General features: G+C 25.1%; 1 protein-coding gene across 2 annotated transcripts in view; it reads left to right on the top strand.

The window, feature by feature from the left end:
• The window catches only part of LOC111678962 (potassium voltage-gated channel protein Shaker), a 187,560-nt gene that overhangs the window by 12,693 nt on the left and 155,353 nt on the right, over positions 1-19,514 (top strand). Inside the window, exon 1 of one of the 2 annotated variants that reach the window (XM_046946432.1) lies at positions 18,665-18,839. The exons of the other annotated variant lie outside the window; for it this stretch is intronic. Within the exon in view, the coding sequence (XP_046802388.1) occupies positions 18,796-18,839 (44 nt within the window). The 5' untranslated portion in view covers positions 18,665-18,795. Of the gene's footprint in view, positions 1-18,664; positions 18,840-19,514 lie in introns of those variants that run through there. 2 annotated transcript variants of the gene reach the window in all.

Below are 19,514 nucleotides of genomic sequence, written 5' to 3'. Positions count from 1 at the left end.
ACACTGAGTATAATCGTAAACAGCAAATTTCTCATAATGTCAAAATATTTCCTAGAAATTCCTATTTAATAAAAAGAAAAGCCATTTGATTACAATGAACAATTGACAATCGATGAAACAGCTTATGATTGACTCAATATGCTTCGATTATTGTGAAATGGCTCTTTTAGGATAGAAGACTTTCATCGAGAATATGAGCTGACGATGCGAAGTCTAAAAATATATTTTAGTAAATTTAATAAATTGTTCTCATTTTTCCTTTACATTTTATTATTCTTTGAATTCTTATCCACAAAAGAGCAAATAATATGTTTTGCTGACAATCAAAACATATTTTCTCTAGAAAGGCCCTGAAGGTCATGTGTCATAAGTATTAAACAATATATGTAGACTATTGAAAGATATTAAGGAATTTCTTTCAATTGCCTGTCTTTAATATAACAAAAAATAAAATAAACCATATTGCTATATTTGGTTGATTCATTTTAAATCTTTCATTTTGAATTCTTTGTTAGAGAATATAATACATTAAATAAAAGCATTTTAAATTAAAAATAATATATTACTTTGACTTCGGTTTTAAAATTGTTAAAAATAGTATAATAAAGTAACGACGTAACGTTTTTCATAATATGTTTAATATATATGTATGTAACAAAAATCACTAAATGATTTTTTTAACTAGGCTTAGAATCACTAGAATCTAGATCTACGGTGTAAAAGGGAAAAAAATATTCTGAAACGCGCAATATTCTTATTCGTGAGTCCATACCTAATATTGGTTTCCGTGCTCATAAGCAAAATTTTAAAGTATTTCATTGGGATGCTTATGAAAACCTGTGTTTGAATGAAGGCTTTTAAACTACAACTTGAGGAATATTTATTTTAATAATTATACAATAAACTTTGCTAGTGATATTTTTAGTATATTTAGTACAGAAATATTAGACCACTATGTAACTATGGCGCAATTTGTAAAAACTAAGATTCACATGTGTTAAATTTTGCATGTTTTTTTGCACAGTTTTAACTGTGTATTTTTTCAGTTTTTTATTTCAGTAAAAAGTCTTTTAGTTTAAAATTGTTTGTTATTCTTTTTATTTGGTATATAATATTAGTTTTTAAAAATTCAAAAAAGTTTTTTAAAAATTTTCTAAAAGTTATAACTTTTAACATTAATAATAAAGAGTTTGTTAAAAAAATAGAAAAATAAATCAGAAAAAAGTAACCACAGTTTAACCCACTTAAATTCTGTATTAGGTTTTACTATAATTCACATTTTTACACCATTTCAAAATACATACATACTTTAAAAAAATGTGGCTTGTAAATATATTTAAAAACTAATTTATGTTATTATCATTTACAACATTGTGTAAATAATAGCAAAAACTATAACATAAATCAAAAAAAATTAAGTATACAAAATCAAAAAATCTTAACATTTAGCTTAAAAAATTTATTTAAAGTTTTTATTCTAAATTTTAAGTACGAAATATTTCGCCACCTTTTCTGTCTTGCCTTTCTCAGGAAGTAAAACAAAATGAGCATAAAAAATTCATTACAAATTAGAATACCCCCTAAAATGGCTAAGACTTGTTGCTCCACAATGTGAAATACACAAAATATTTAATTTGAACACTTTTTTTATTTCACAAATAAAGTATGTTTGTTTGTAACAACAGCTTTAAGACGATAAATGATAAAGAAAAGTTTTCTTTTTCTGTTTTTTTTTTTACTTTTGTATGACAAGTTTTGGTGGCAGGAGTAGTAAAGGAAATGGCTTCAGGTCAAAAAGTACCATACATTAATCATGGTTAACAGACGCAAAACACATATACACACACAAACATTCAAAGTATCTGAAATGGAAAGAAGGAAAAAAGTTTTAAAAGTAAATACAAAAGTAGATTCAAGGAAACATTCAACAGTCTCAACAAATTTACATAAAACTCGTGTAGAAAATGTTAATGTTTGTTAAGAATAAGTTTTTACTTTGTGGGAGTGTGGTGTTTAAAGATTTTTTCCTCTTAAAGTGAACAATCGCTGGCAGTTATTAAAGTATTAAACAAAAATTTGGTTTTAAAATTTTGATCCTTATTAAAAATGTTATGGGTCTAAGAGTGAACCACATGTCATATGTAGATATACTTTTTTGTAAGGGCCATTGAATTTAATTTTAATTCTTTTGTAATTCAAACGTAATTCAATGCTAAATTTCATTCATATATTTTAGTTTTTCTAATGATTCTTATAAGAGATAAAACACTTACTAAAACTTGTTCTAAATATTTCCATTGTGTACTTAATATTACTCTTTTTAATGAGGGACATACATATATCCTTAATGATTTCTTTTCATGTTGTCTTTCAAGAGTCATCATTTAATTTCATTTCCTTTTTGTAAGTTTTTCTTATCGAGAGTTTGTTTATTGTAGCACCAACCGGCAACCAAACACATTTATCTTAAATAAATTTACCAAAATGATGAATTATATTCATTAATGTCTATTTAGTTTTATTATATTTGTGTGATATTTTGTGCGTTATTTTTTTCTTATTCCAATTTAATCTTTTTGCTCTTCTAGTTCATTTGTTCGTTTTTTGTACGTTATTGTTTAGTTTTTTGACAAATTAATGCAATATTTTTGATTCCAAAAACATTTTATAATTTTCGACATTATTTCCACTCAATTTGTTTTAATTAATGATAATTTAAAGACTATAAAATTGTTTGTTTTCATATGGATAAAAATATAAAATTAAGTATGAAAAATACATATATTAATATTAATGATTTATACATATACAAATAAACATATTTCAATATAAAAAAGATAATTAACATGTTTCAAAATAAAGTTCCATAAATATTTATGCTTGTCATTATATATTTATGTATTTTAGTTGTTGCTCTGTTTTTATTGAAGGAGTATGAAATCTATTTTCCAAACTTATTTATGACTTAGCAATAATACATTGCTGAAATCATTTTTTATTTTTTTTTTTCTAAAATGGAGGTTTTCATATTTGTTATTTAAACAATCTAATACAAAAAAATGTAATGTAATAACTAATATGGGAGGTGCCCCACCCGCTAATTTTTAAACATTTTTTTTATATAGTTGTCAAAGTTGTCGGTGCATATTTTACATGAGGGCGTGACACGCCCATTTGCTGTTTATAGAATTTAAATACAAATACAAAGAAACACACACACTTTTCAAAATTGATTTTTGATATTTGTTAAAATCAAATATTGTAAATTATAATTTGTATACAATCTGACATTTATTTAAACAAATCTTTAATGCGGTTTAATTTTCCATCTTACAAATTTATTTCTTTAAAAAACTATATTCAACTTTTGATTCAATAAAAAGTTTAACATTTCAAAAATGATTTTGATTAATTACCATCAGATCCATACTGTTTTTTACATGTATATAAGTATGTAAGTACAAATAGTTTAACGTATGTGTGTATATTACATGAGTATACAACAGTAATTTATTTATTCATGCGATATGTTTTACCACATCTCCATTTTTTATTATTTTTAATGTAAAAAAAGTAGAAAATAAATGACGAAATATTCTTATGGCTTGTTAAGTGTGTACTTAATAAATCATTGATTTTCCTTATATACCGCAGAGAAATACATATATAGCCATGATATTTCAGAGGAAACTATAAAAATAATGTTGTAATTAATCGTCATTTAAGGTAAAGTGATTTTGTATTTTTTATAATAAACTAAAATGTTTTGCATTATTCAAAAATATTTAAAGAAGATTTTACAAAGTTATGATCGCTATGAGCAAATATTTATTTTTTTATAGATGTTATTTTTTTCTTTTTGATCTTATTTAGATTGTAATTTCCAATGCATATTAGCTGATATTTAATTTGTTGATTAAAATTTATTTTCCCTAATACCATTCTATTCTACTAAAAGTGTAATTTGAAAATAGTGTAGCCATGCATGTATGCATTTCAATTAACATGTCATTAATGTGGTCAAAATTTCGTTGATTGTATAAAAACATGTACAATTGCAATAACAATGAACAGTATGTAAAATAAAATAAAAATTCTGAAACAATTATCAGCCTAATTTTTTGTTTTAATTGGAACTCAAATATTTCATAAAATGCATTATTGTTTATACTTATGTTGGAAAACTTCACATATCAAAGTAAAACAAACCTACACGCAAATGTAAAAGAAACATTATTTATAATAAAAAAATTCTCATTACATCATAATACGCAACATATGACATAAATAAAAACATAAAAATATTTTAGTAAAAAAATCCATTATATTTTTTATGATGGCAAAATTTAAACTATTTTCTACAAAAAAATTGTGTTTGCGTGTATGCATGCAAGTAAATCACAATATGTGTTTGTTTGTGTCTTTGTCAGTGGGTGCTTATTTATCATTCTAAAATTCTTAAATAAAAGTTTATAAAAAATAATAATGCAAATGTTGGTCAAATTGTGTATATATTAATGTATGTTTCATATTTTCTGCATTAGCAAAGAAATTTCTGCTTATATTTGTGACACTGAATTTGATTTGAATATGTTAGATTAGGTTGACAGGAAGGACGCTATTGGTCCTGTTGTGTACTGCTTTTTATGGAATATGTTTATAAGTAAAAACAAAACTTTATATAGTATACACTGAATGTAGAAACGACCGATGTTTAGAAATCTCAGTTTCCTGGACCTAATTCCATTGAAATTTAGTTTTCATGAGGGATATTATGTCTTAAATAATATTAATCTCAATATATTTGGCACAAAAGACAGGTTTCTTTTTTTTTTGAAGCAACAGATTTATATTTCGTGAAATAATAACAAAATATGTAATCCAAACATGCTTTCCTTTTTATATTTTTAAAGTTGATTTTTATTCACTTTCGTGTTTGCTAAATACCTGTATGTCGTATTTATTAATGACACTGGGGGAAAACATATTTCACATTTCCCTAAAACACATACGTAAGTCTGATATATGTAAATTAAATTAAATTATGTATATTTATTAAAAATAATATATATTAAATATACATTTAAATGTGCATGTCTATGAATTAATAATAAATAAATAAAACCTCTAAATTTGTTGATATCGAAAGTAATAGATTAATTATGTCTAAGTGTTTTAATTTTATCCCACTTATATTATTTATTAAGAAATTACAAAACGGATTCTATTTATTAAATCATTAACATGTAATGTTAAAATAAAGATTTAAAAATTTATAAAATAAAGCGGTTAATTTATAAATTAATAGAAATATCGCTACGTATACGTAATTTATAATCAAATGTAACTGGTAAATGTTAATTATACGTCAATAGAAAAAACATGAATCAAGAACATATTTATAATTCTTACAATGTTATTTCAACTTTCAATTTTTATAAATTTTGTTGAGTTGAAAACAAAATACAAAAAATATTCAAACAAAATGGTAATACTTATTGTATACAATCTTCTAATGAACGTAAAAATATTCCCAAATCAAAGTGAAGCAATAACCAATATTGTATTAAATATTCTAAGATTTAAAACACTATTGCAGCCAATCTTTAACTTAAGATTGTGAGCTTTAAATTTTATCTCAAATTTAATGTCTTTCAAGCAATTAAATTTTAAATATTCTTTAAAATAAATATTTGCTTAACTTAATATTTTTAGTGTGTGTTAGGGCGATCCATTAAAAAAATATTTTTGTTTTATAATTTTTATAACAATAAATGTTTAACGTTTATTTTTACAAACTTTCTAAATAGCAATTTTTTGCTAATTAATTGTATGACTTCCATACATTGATATCAAATCATGTTTAATAAAATAATGGCAAAAATAACGAATTTATTCATGAGTTTCCCTAATATATTTAATAAATATGTATGTAACTTTTAGGCAATTTGATTTTGTTTTATGCACGTCTTTATTATGGCATATAACTAATATGTCATTACATCATTCTTTTGTTTTAAACTTAGATTTTTATGTTTTCTGTTTTGTATGTATACATCCTTTTATTTTCCTTTCTTCATTCGTTTTAAAACATTCTACACAACCATGCAGCATAATTTAATTTATGATTTCACCTCGACATAATGGTGATACTGACATCAAATGGCATTAAAGCATGAAGAAATATGAAATGATATTCTTTATCATCCACGGTATAAATATAACTGGAGCGTGGGTGGTGTGATAATTAAAGATTTAAATAAAAAATTATTTGTTTTTTTTTTTTTGTGATTGAACAATAATTCAACAAACAGTTGTTTACACCCGGTAACAGTTTTAAACAAAAATAAGAGAGAAGTTGATATACATGTGACAGTAAAGTCCATTTGTAGAAATTTTGTGTACTTTTTTTATAATGAGCTCTAATGTGCTCACGAATTCTCTTCAACTATTATTAAATGAAGATACACATTTTAACACATTGCACCAGTCATTTTTTCAATGTATTATTATTAATAGACAATAGTATTTGTTAGTAGAACCACGACTATCTCTGCGAATATACATATATTCTGCATCAATGTTATTTTTCATTTGCATACATACAAATGTACTTTAAAAGTAGTAGATTCAATAAAAAGCATTTATTTTCTTTACACTTCATACTAAATAACATAGAAAAAAGTGTATACATAAATAGATAGACATACATACATTTATATATTGATGTACAATCCCTGCAGTTCCTGTAAGTGCCTCTACTGTATACATATAATTAAAAGGGACTACTCTTTAGATAACTACGTCAGTTACTTTGATGGACACATGTTAAATCAAATCTAAAAAAATACACCAAGGGGTTCATTGAGCTTTAATTGCACTAAAGTTAAGATAGTTTTTCTCTTTTTATTAAAAGAGATTAAAAAATATTAAATATTGTGTCCACCAAGTAATAAGATATTTACCAAAAACTTTTATAAATGGGATACACTGGCTCCTAATAAAACTGCAATAATACATTTTGTATGTGTGTATGCGTTTGTCTGAATGTGTCATAAGCAATTTGTAAACATTTACTTGTTAAAATAATACAAGTGAGTGTGAATAATTTCTTGTTTTTTTCGTTTTTTTATCGTTTATTTTCTGCTTTTGTTTACTCTATAATAATGGGGCGTTTTATAGACTCCATTATCGCCATAAACACTTACAAACGAGACAATCAAATGATTGTGTGAAAATAATAAAAATCATTAAAAAAACCAATGATGAAGAAGGTGTTGTTTTATATATTTTTACTTAATAAGTCTAACAGTAATAAAAAATAGTGCAGAATATTTAATTGGTGTAAATTTATACTTTTCCTAAAAAGTAGTGCGAAAGCTAATTAATTGATCCATGGTCTGTAATTGTTTCATGTTCTTATGTTCAAAATAATTTTCAGCGCTTCGATTTGTATACACTTCACTTTAATGGGTTTGTCAATATATAGTTAGGCCTTTATGCATAAAATTCATGGCATTGGTACATCATAATTATTTTTTTCACGACGTACACAGAAAAAACTGAAAATGAGTTTTAATTATCAAAATAATTGTATCAAGCAAGTTTTGCACCTATAACCAAAATGATAATATCAATTACCAAATTTGTAAAAAAGTAAAAATATATATTTTTTCCAAATAACGAATTAATCAGAACAATTAATGTCAATAATTGAGACAAGATTTAAAATTGATTAATTTATTAATTGTAAAAATTAAATATTTATTAAATATAAAAATGATTTTTTATTAATTTATTAATCAAATAAATTAAACTGTTTGATAGAGAATTTTTTATAAATCAATTAAGAAGGTGATTAAAACAATCAAATTATTAATCGATTGCATACAACGTTAAAGGAATACTAGACCTTTAACAATGCGTTCAGCATTTTTAAAAATTAGGGATATTTTTATGATTTTAATAATCATTTTCATGGTTTTTTTGTGTGAATATCTGTGTTTAGGAAAAAAGAAGGTGATAAACTATAAAAAGAATTTATTTTTACAATTAATTTTGAAGCATTTTTAACGATTTGTGGAGATGTATAAATACTTTTGAAAAGAAAAAAATCGTGTAAATAATTTTGAAAACTGAGATTGTTGAGTTCTTTTTGGATTTTTTCCAAGAGCTACCACTTATTTCAAAAAAAAAATTTAACTAGCTCATCTTTACACTTTAGGGATTAGTATAGAAATGATTTTTTGTTGCAAAATTACAAATAAAGTATCAAAATTTGCTTTTAATTCGAAGCTTACTTAAATTTTCAGTATGTCTAAATAAATATGACTTTGACTGTACATTTTTAGTCTGTATAATATTTCAGTTTTAAAGTTTAAGTTAAATGAAATTAAAATAAATTCATTTACATATTTGTTTTTAATCTGTTATAATTATACAATAGTTTTAGTTGGCATTATAAGAGCTTTTAATATGTTTTACATTGATATTGATTAATTTAATGTTACATTTTCATTGACATTTAATTTAGCAATAACCCAGCGAAAACTTAGCAACGTCTTTTAAATTCCATCTAAGTACTAACTACTACATAACGTGAGTTACACATATGTATGAAAGGTCTTCATAGGATGAATCTGCTATATAAGTTTTTTTCTTTTAACTTCCTCTTTTATGTTGGCATTTTATTTTAAGCGTTTACAGAAAGTGCTTTCATTCAAGTACTTAGCAGTAAAGTACTAAAATTCCAATTTATTTTTGTTGGGATATTTACTGTACTTACTCAAATAGTGTCATGAGTTTTTAATTGTTTTCAACCGCATTTCAATACACAATTAATCGTATTGAAAAATATGTCTGCTTATTGGTGTTGTTTTTATTTTTCTTGTGCGACGACCTAATTTTACGCTTGATGCATCAGTTCAATGTTTTTTTTTGCATTCGTTTTATTCGTTTTTTGTTGTTTAATTCAAATGACTGTCAAATCTAAAATACAATTGAATTAAAAAAGAAAAAGAAACAACAAGAAATCTATTATACACATTTAAGCATTAAAATATGTAAAAATATATGTACATTAGGGTATAACCAAAATTAGGCCCTGTCACTACATGATAGCCAGCAGTGTTCTCATAACGAAAATCTGGTTTTCGGCTCTTTTTGGAACAAAAACTGTCCACAGTAATTCGATTCACAAACAAAATTATATGAAATTTTATTAGTAATCAAATTGGAAGATCAATTTACAGCAGCCCCTTATTTTCATTTTCTATTGTCTAAATGACGTGGGTGAAACAATGACACTTCTCTTAATTACGATTTTGTATTAAAAAACGTTAAATTTAGATTTTGCAAATATCAAAAATAGTATAGCAAGAGGACCTTGTAGAGTCTAAACAGAAATAAGAAATAATCTTTTCACAGCGATTCTGAATTGATTTAAAAAATTATTATCAGGTAGTAATATAGCAATTTGAGGACCAAAAAGGTAAAACCGTAATGTATACATATGTATGTACATGTGTAAATTTAAACTTTTATTTACTGTAGTTGTTGTTTGTTGTGGATGATTTTGTTTGATTCGTTTTCATTTATTTAATTTTTTTCTTGTTGTGTTGTTTTATTCTTGATGTGTTTATTTTTAACCAACACTTTATTTACATTTTCTCCGTCGTTTTCTTGGTGTTTTTAGCTTTTCATTTCTTTTTGCTGGTTTTTCTTAGAATGTCAAAGTTGAATTTAGTTGCGGTAGTAACTGTGTAAAATTTACAAAAACCGCCGGGGGAAACGGATAGGGAGAAGAGGGAGGCCGTAGGCATTCGTTTATTTCTTGTTATTTTTGTTGTCCTAGGATGCTTTTGAAAATTGTTAACAGCAACAAAAATAACAAACACATTCACGTGTTTTTTGTTGCAAATATTTCGGCAAAACAAAAAAAGAAAGAAAAATAACAATAACCTACAACGACAGAAGCTTATCAACAGCAACAGCGGGTGTTTTTACATATTTTTTGCTGTGTTTGCAATAAAATGAACTTGAAAGTTTTAAGAGAATTTGATGAGAAAAAAGAAATGAGAGAGGTAAAATTAAGAATCTTTTAAAAGAGATATGAGTTGGAATGTGAGTTAAAAAAATTCTTAATTAGCTGAGAGTCAACATAATTGAGCATATGAGGCGCATGCAGCTTTTACAAACGAAAGCAAAAAAAATTATTAGAGATTATAAAAAAGCTTTAAGCACTATTATTTGGAAAAATTTGTGTACCTTTTACATTTCAACATAGATGGCATTAGGAAAGATTTTTTTTAAATTTTGGTCGAATCCGATTCCAAAATAACCAGTATATTAATAACCAGTAAATTTTGTTAGGGGGTTAAACCTAATCAAAATAATAAAATTTTATTAGGTTTATATGATTGTTAAAGATTATTTAAGATTTCTTGCTTCTTTTTCCATAATGTTCCATATTAAATTGTTTATTAATTATTTCTTTATTTAGTATTCTTGATCCATATTAAACTATTCGTAAGCTTCGTTTATGAATACGTATTAGGTGTTTCATAGCAAAAAATATATATATAATTTTACGTGAAAATTTTCTTTAGTTTTATCATCAAAATCATTTAAGTTAATTACGATTAAATAAGAGGAAAATGAACCCAAACTTAAAACGAAAATCAATTCATGCATTTCTTTGACGTCATAGTAAAATGTGGAAATCCTAAATATTTAAACGCGTTCAACATTTAACTGTTGAGAGTATTAAATTTTTGTACACTTAAAATACATATTTCTTATGTTCAATGAAATTAGGTCAATAGGTCATTGCTTACGCCTGAAAACTAACAATAAACTACAATAAAAACTATTCATTTATAAAAAATATGTTTTTGAACTAATTAATATGTAATTGAACTTAACATGTTTTTATTTTTCTGTTTTTCTTTTCAGGTAAGTGTTAAAAAACCCCAAAAAAGTTTTTATTCAACAAAAAAGCTCAGGTTTGTTTTATGTATGAAATTGTATAACAGTTTTAAGTTTTTAAATGTTTTTAACATAGAAATTGAAAATAATGTTGTGTGAGGTTGGTAATGTTAAAAAGGTATACAAAAGCTTCATGTTAAATTGAAAATGTTTAAAGTTTATGTATGTTATTTAAAATTTTAATATTTCAATTGGGGTCATGTTAGAATTTGCATTTAAGAACATTGTTCTCATACATGTTTCATTAAGTTTACCTTCAACTTTGATTTAAAATTTTGTTGAATATCATGCGCTCTTTCATTACTGCAACATGTTGTTCTTAAATATGCCGCATTTTTTATTTTGTTGTGCGTTTTTCTTTCATTGTTGTATTTACATATTTTTGTTGAAATATTTGCGTATATTTTACTATGGTGTGTGTTTTTTAAGGTTATTGTGTCACATTTGACGTCACTAAATAGTGTATTTATAGTATTACTATATATTTTTCTATATCTTTCACTTTATTTTATTGCTTTGGTTGCATTCAAAATGAATGCAATTTATTTAATTTTGAAATTTAACACTTTATTTTGATAAATTTTTTAAGTTTGTATTGTATATTTTCAGATAAATTTATTTAGATTTTTCCATTTAAAAAATATAATTTTCAATAAACAATTTGTTGCCATTATTTCTAGAATTTTCTTTCAATTTACACCTCAGAAATAATTAAAATTACCAAAAAACCAAATAAGTTTATTGAAATAATAAACTTATTTTCTTTTCTGTATATAAGAACAGCATTTATTGGTTAAACAATCAATAATACACACCCACCTAATAAAAATCAAAAAAGTTTAAAGAAAAAATAATATTGAAATAAACATTGATATCAAAATTATAAATACCTGTTTAGCTGCACTCATATCCGCAGAATTAAATTTGAATTTCTAATAAACGCAAAAACTATCTAACGCTGAAAGAACCAATATAAATTTCAATAGCTGTATGAAAAATGATTTTAATTAAAGTGATAAAATCTCACAGGTGTGAATTAAAATTTAGAAAGAAAACAAATTGCAACAAAATACTAAGTACTACGGAAGTCCTTTTAAAAATCTTTTATTTCAAGAGTTTTCTTCACTTATTTTTTTTAATACAAACAATGTACATACAAATGCATTACAACATTGTGTTAGAATAGCTGAAAGCGAGTACTTGTTTATATACATACAAACATTAGGGGTTTTCTTTTTAATAAAATGTATCATTTTAGAAAAATTTGCATAAATAAATAAAAAAAATGTTAAAGTTTTCCTAAAAAAATTTCTAATTATCTATTATTTTATTTTCAAATATATACATTTTTTTTATAATAATTCATAAATATTTTGAATCAAGTGTTTGCCATTTAGGAGCACAAGCTCTTCTTTTTGATATTTTATTCCATTTTAAATTTTTTATTTGATTTATCATGATTACCGATTAAAACAAAATTTTACAAATAAAAAAATATCTTAACATGCATATTATAAAGTTATATAGTAGAGAAAATGTATCATTGATCTTTTTAATTTATATTGGTTTTCTTACTAAACTTAGATTGGGATTCCAAATCCAATTTTTATGATTTTTATGTCTTTGTCATTCCGTTTGTAACACATCGAAATAATCGTCTAAGACCCATAAAAGTAGATCCAGTCATGTCCGTCTGTCAGCTGAAAACACGATAGAGCCCAAACGGACTAGAAGGCGGAAGTTTTGCATATATGTTTTTAGTTAATGCAGGTTGATTGGTATGAAAATGGGCAATATTGGTCAAATATTCCGCATAGCCCCTTCAGAAAATGGCTTTAACGTTCATAAATGGCTTAAAGAACCATAAATATCGACGCAAATAGGCATAAACATATTTTATAGAAATCTAAATGTCTTTGAAAATTTTTGTAAATTAAGGATTAGCCTATAATTAACACTATCCGCCACATAAGAGCCCTTTCAGCTACCATATAAGAATCTCTTAAGAAATACTTCTACGTCCATAAGTTTAAAAGACGCATCCGTAGCGGTAAAATTCTGCAAAAACATTTTGTATGTGACCCTTAATCTCATAATCATAATTGATTCTAGCCGCCATATAAAAATCCCTTCAAAAATGACTTTTACGCTCATAAGTCTCTAAAATAGATGCTTCTAGTGAAATTCGGCACAAGCATGTTTTATAGGAACCTAAATCTCTTTGTAAAATGTTATAGCAACAAAAATCCTCCTAAAAGCCCTATTTCGAGAATTTATATTAATAACAAATAAATGATATTTACTTAAATTTTACGGTAAAAATTTGATGGTGGGTATAGAAGATTCTGCATGGCCGCATATAACTCTCTTAATTATTAACATTTTGAAACTTTTTTGGTTAATATAATATATTTTTGCTTTTATATCGAAAACTACTTGGAATCTAAAATTTGAAGGATAGCTACAAAAACAATGTGGGCTGAAAATATAAGAAGTAAAAAGAAATCAAAGAAAGATTTTTTCTGCTATATAATTTCAAATTTCGATTTTCGAAAAAAAATATTCGTTAAAACAAACAAGAATTTATTAAAAAGTATGTCTTTGATTTGAAGATTTAGCGTATTTTTATTAGAAGTGTTACAAACAATGTTCGAAATTAAAAAAAGTGAACACACTATTGTAAATATGTATTATGCTTTTGAATGTGTGTATTTTTGATGAATAGCATGTTGTAAGTTCTAAAAATAACTCAAAGTAAACTATTTTTACCATATTAAAGTTTTTGTTGTTTATGTTTATTTTTGTACATCTGTTTTTACCACAATTTGTGTGACCTTCTAAACATGTCTACAAATGGCTTGTTTTTCTTAAGTTCTTTTCAGCTTGGTTTGTTTTTTATTATTATTTTATTTATTTCTTTAACATATTCAAACTCATTTCATACAGTTTCTTAGGCATATGTTTTATTTACTTCTACCAAGGCATGTTGCATGAATCTTGGAAGACTACACCTGTGTTTCGCCTGCATACACCACTCATATTGTTTATGGCAAAGATTGATTTGTTTACCAAATAATGTGGAAGAATTTTGAAAATTAATAAGTAAGAGAATTCTATTCGGCTGTTTAAAATCGTATATACTCTTCACCATAGTGTATTAAAAACATGTTTTTATATCCTTCGCCTTCGTGCGAATTTTCATAACATTGACTCATAAAATTAAACATGTAAAGCCTATAGTTAATGAGAATCTATAAAATAAGACCTTTTCGTTCTTTAACTAATACTCTTGTAATTTAATTTTACAGAAGAATCTGTAAGATGGGACCTTTTGGTTTTTTTCGTTCTTCAAAAGGTATTTTTTGGTATTTTTGTTTTTTTAGAGGTACTTTTTGAATTTTCTATAATTTGGTACTTTTTAGTTCTTAAAAATTTTCTTTTTTATAGTATTAAACTTTAAACATAAAATTAAGCATTTAGAGCCAAAAGCAAATAATAGTATATTAAAAGAGACTTTTTCGTACTGCAAATGGTGATTTTTTAATTTTTTATAGTATAGAACCAGGATACTATATCTTGATGAAATGAAAAAGTTTATTTTTTGGTACGTTTTGATGAACTTTTTAAATCTTGAATTTAAGAAATGCTAAATTACACTTTTTTCATAATTCAAATGAAATGAAGAGTAAACCTTTATTTTCAATTCCTACTCATTGATATTTTTTTTAATATTAAACCTTGGAACATAGAATAAAGAATCTGATAGAATTTTGAAATAATCAGAAATATGAAAAAACATACAGACATACAAATAATGAATCTAAGTAAATATTGTAGAAATTACATATATTTACCCTTTTCACGAAGTAAATGTTGTAAAAATGAAGAGTATAAAATTGTAAATGAGTTTATGTGTTCAATTTTCGAATTTCTTTCACCACACACGTTATAACGAACATATGTAGTATACATTTTAGCTCGAACGTTTGGGGGGAGGTGTGAAATTTTGTTTTCTTTACTTATTTTCCTTTTTCTCATTTTTCGCATTTTTATATTTTGTATGAAAAGATTTTCGATTTCGGTGGGGGTGAAATTTCCCTTTCCCCCCTTCTTGGATCCCCACCTATACTATTTATGTATCAGCATCTACAGCAATAAATTTATTAATGATCAATACGAATTATATTAATGAGTGATCCAAAAACTTCACAGAAATACAACTGTGCGAATGAACTCTTTCTTATCCTACAAGATGAATTTTCATACATACAAACGTATATATTATATGTGTTTATAAATCTATTATAAATGTAGCAAACGTGAATAGAAATTTATTCTGTGACTGAAAATGTTTGAGGTATAACTCAATATGTATAAAATTTTTCTTTAGGCGACCTTGAACTAGTAACGAAAAATGTAATAAAACTAATATTAGTTATTGATCACTTATAGATGTTTTTCTCATAATACGAATGCATATTTACGTACAGATATGAGTACTTGGATCTAGTAAATAAATAATATGAAATAAAATAATCCTTAGTAGCAAAGTAGCTTATCATAAACTTTTCATTGCATGTAAATAAAATTAATTAATTTATATATTCTGCAACCAATTGTGTCATCTGTTAAAAAATGTGGTTTTGTTTACTTTTGTTGAATTTCTTAAACTCTTAAAATTGTTTAAAATTTACACTAGTGTTGTTAATGATGATCTTTAAAAATTTTAACTGAGTCGCCTATCTGTATGTGTGGGTGGGTTGTATTTAAGTTTTATTATTTTTTAAACAAGTATTTGTAGTTTAGCTTTAAATTGTTATGTTTTTATACCCGCCATCAAAAAGATGGGTGCTCAATTGTTTTTGTCATTCCGTTTGTAACACATTAAAATACTCGTCTAAGACCCATAAAATTATATATTCTGGGTTCCTATTAGATCCTAAGACAATCAAGCCATGTCCGTCCGTCTTTCTGTCTATTGAAAACGCGATAGAGAATAGCTAGATTGCTGAAATGTTGCATAAATATTGATACAGGTTATTTGTAAAATTTTATAAGTATCGGCCTATAATTGACCCTACACGCCATGTAAGGGCGCATTCAGTAAATAACTTTAAAGCTCATAACTCTATAGAGGAAGCATCTATGCTGGTAAAATTCGGCATAAACATGTTTTTAGGATCCTAAATTTCATTGTAAAATTTCACACAAATGTGTTTCATACAAGCCAAAGTCTCTCATACTTTATGAGTATCGTTCCTTAATTGACTCTATATGAGATTTACTTAATTTTAACAGCTAAAATTTAATGGTGGGTATAAAAGATTCGGCATTGCCAAGTATAACATCTCAATTGTTTTTGTTTTTTTGCATATTTTATACATACCCAGCAAAAAATTTAATTATTAAGTACTAAGATAAAATGCTAAAATTTACTTAAACAATAGCATTTTAAGTTATTATTTTACTACGATGATGTCAAGTTCTTAACATAATCGCTTACAAACAGTTAAAATAAAAATTATTCTAAACAACATTATACGATATGTTGCAGTTATTGAAAAGTACGTTAATAAGCAAGTCATTTCCCAGTTTTTGCTGGGTACATTTTGGTATGTTTTAACATTTCTATTTCCATTAACATCATGTTTTGGCATTTATGATTTAATCCTGGGATTTATGTTTTCATTTCCTCGTACGAGAAGATATTAAATTATTGGCGGTTAAATTGGCAAATGACCAACATATTCTTAAGTGCCGAAATCAAAGATAAATTGCAAACAACTTGTATAAACTTTAAGTAGCTGAAAGAAGAAATAAACAAATGAAATTGTTTAACAACAAACAGTAAAGTCGATTCTGTTGTAACTCATTTTTAGTACGTATCGTAAGCTTCAAAGTTGTGAAAAAAAATATTTTATGGCTAAAATATACACCATGGTTAGTACTATTTCCTTCCTTCTTTACGTTAGTGATTAGTTCTAGTTAGTACTACATAGTCTAGAGGCCTAGGTTTATTTCTTGGCATTTTATTTACATATACATCCTTTCAAATCTCAAATTAAATATATAAGTTACAGATAATTTAGAATTTAGAAGAAGTAGTATTTTTATTATTATACTAATAATAATATTAGTCGTGATATTTTTTTCCAAATAAAGTTCGCATATTTAAATTATATTTTTGAACCAGCCTATTTTTTATCTTGATTTCAAAAAACAAATTTTAACTTAATAACATAATAAACAATTCAATTAACAATTTGTACATCCATCATCATGACTGTTATTATAAAATTATTAATAAATATAAGATAAAACAATCAAACATTTATTTCACACATAAAATACTTTAAATACATTTTTTTAGTTGAATCTATAAATAAGTATTTAAAATAAATTACTCTGCTTTTTGTCTACAAAAAATATTTCAAAAATTTTGAGAAAAAATTGTATTAAAAATAATTAAGAACAAACAAGAAGAATAATAATTTGTATATCGAATAATGACGTTCTAAACAAAAATTAAAAAGAAAATATTCTTAAACAAGAAGAAAAACAGAAATGTCCAAAGATAAATAGACTTCTCAAAAATTAAGAAAATTAATAACATACCTGCCTCTCAAATTTTGTAGCAAAAAATAAAGAAAAGAAAAAAAATGTGTGATGAAGTCTTTATTTCTTCAAATTGTATTCCAAAGTGTGAAAATGGTTTGTGTTTTTTTCACATACTTTTTTCTACATTGTTATTTTTTCTTTTTGTAGCAACGTCTGATCGTTTAACTTTTGGATCAGTTGATCGTGCGCTGGTAGAGAGAACGTAACATTTTCTTAACGGGAAATTTTCGGCCATTTTCGATCTATATTTATAAAATCGTGTTTGTGCAAAATTTATTACTGTTACAATCATTGTCTATAGTGTGTGGATTTCCCTTTTAGTCATTTATAAAATCGGAAGTATCAAAGTGAACAACTTTTCTTGAAATATGTTTGGATCAATTTGAAATGATTCAAAATTTTGACAATACATAGAGAATAAATATTGACTTCTATCCAACACTGAATTCGCCATCATAAGAATTTATTTCTAATGAGTGGTTTTCTGTGGCTGCCGTTGGTTGTCATATTTTCGCTCTACTATATATTTATATATTTATATTATTGTATAATTTTGAGAGCTTCTCGTTTTTTGTCGTGTTTTTGGAAAAATCATTAAAAATTTTGAATGTTGACGTGGTCATTATAGTTGTTGTTAGTGATGTGACATATGACAACGAGTATAAAAATGTGTACTTTCTAGTTCTTTTTCTTGTTCTCGGTATAAAATTGTATATTTGTATACAAAATTTTGAAAAAAATAATAATAAAAAATATATATGGCAGCTTATTTAAAACAAAAAGAATTAAAAAATAAATATTAAAAAAGTGGAAAAATATATGAGTGAAATACCAAAAAGTGAAATAGTTTCTAAAAAATTAAAATCTGTTTTATTTCTTAAAATTTTATGCTTTCATTAAAAGGAAAGTACAAAAATAAAAAAAAAAAACAAAAAAGTTTATGTAATTGTATGCGCTAGATATTTAGAATAATGTTAAAGTTTTAAATAAATATGTATAAATGGTTACATATGCGTTTGTGAAAGTAAATATATTTATATGTATGTATAAATATCTGTATTATGTATTTAAATAAGTAAAACTTTTAAATATAAATATTTTAAATCATCCTCGCACTTCTTTAGGGGAGTGTGTGTGCGTATTGCAAATATTATTTTATCTGGTGTTAAAGTGTGTAAATGGATTGCTTGCATGGCATACGTCTCGGCGCATGGTAGCTTAACACAAGCTCCGAGGTAAATTTTTATTTATGATTTACAAACCATAGAATATGGTCATAAGTTATCACCTCATAACGTATATCAACAAAATGACTTTGTTTTTATCTTGCTCATTTTGTTACTCATTATTATTTTATATTATAATTAAATATTATGTTACGTGTTGTACACTTATTATTAGTGGTATAAGATATTTTGTTAATAATATTAAACTATGTTGTTTTACGTCTAAATATTATAAAAAAATTTACTCATGTTTATTTTAATGTATTATTTTTTATTGAGTTTGACATGTCTCAATCACACTATTTATATATACATACATATATAGTTCATTAATTTAAAGTGTTCTAACTAGAAAGTTGTATTTAAAATTAGCTTATACATCTTCAAAATATCAAAATATCCTACATCACTAGGGCATTTTTATGATGTTTTGACTTTGTTTGTAACACCCAATAATATTGGTTTTACACCAACCTTAAAGAGTACCAATCGGTTCAGATATGTCTATAAGTAAAATCTAATTTCAATAGAAGAAATTTGGCACATGCTCGACATATACCGAACTTAAGGGCTTTTGAGCCCATAATTAAATGTTCTTGTAATAATTGTCCGTCCCAAAACAACAATACATAATCATACGGTAAATTTTGTTATTGTACTTGCTTGTTTATCAAAACAAAGCTG

The sequence above is a fragment of the Lucilia cuprina genome, chromosome 3 (genome assembly GCF_022045245.1).
Source record: "Lucilia cuprina isolate Lc7/37 chromosome 3, ASM2204524v1, whole genome shotgun sequence".
Lineage (NCBI taxonomy): Eukaryota > Metazoa > Arthropoda > Insecta > Diptera > Calliphoridae > Lucilia > Lucilia cuprina.
Note: the sequence above shows the minus strand (reverse complement) of the source record. Positions and strands in the feature narration are given on the sequence as shown.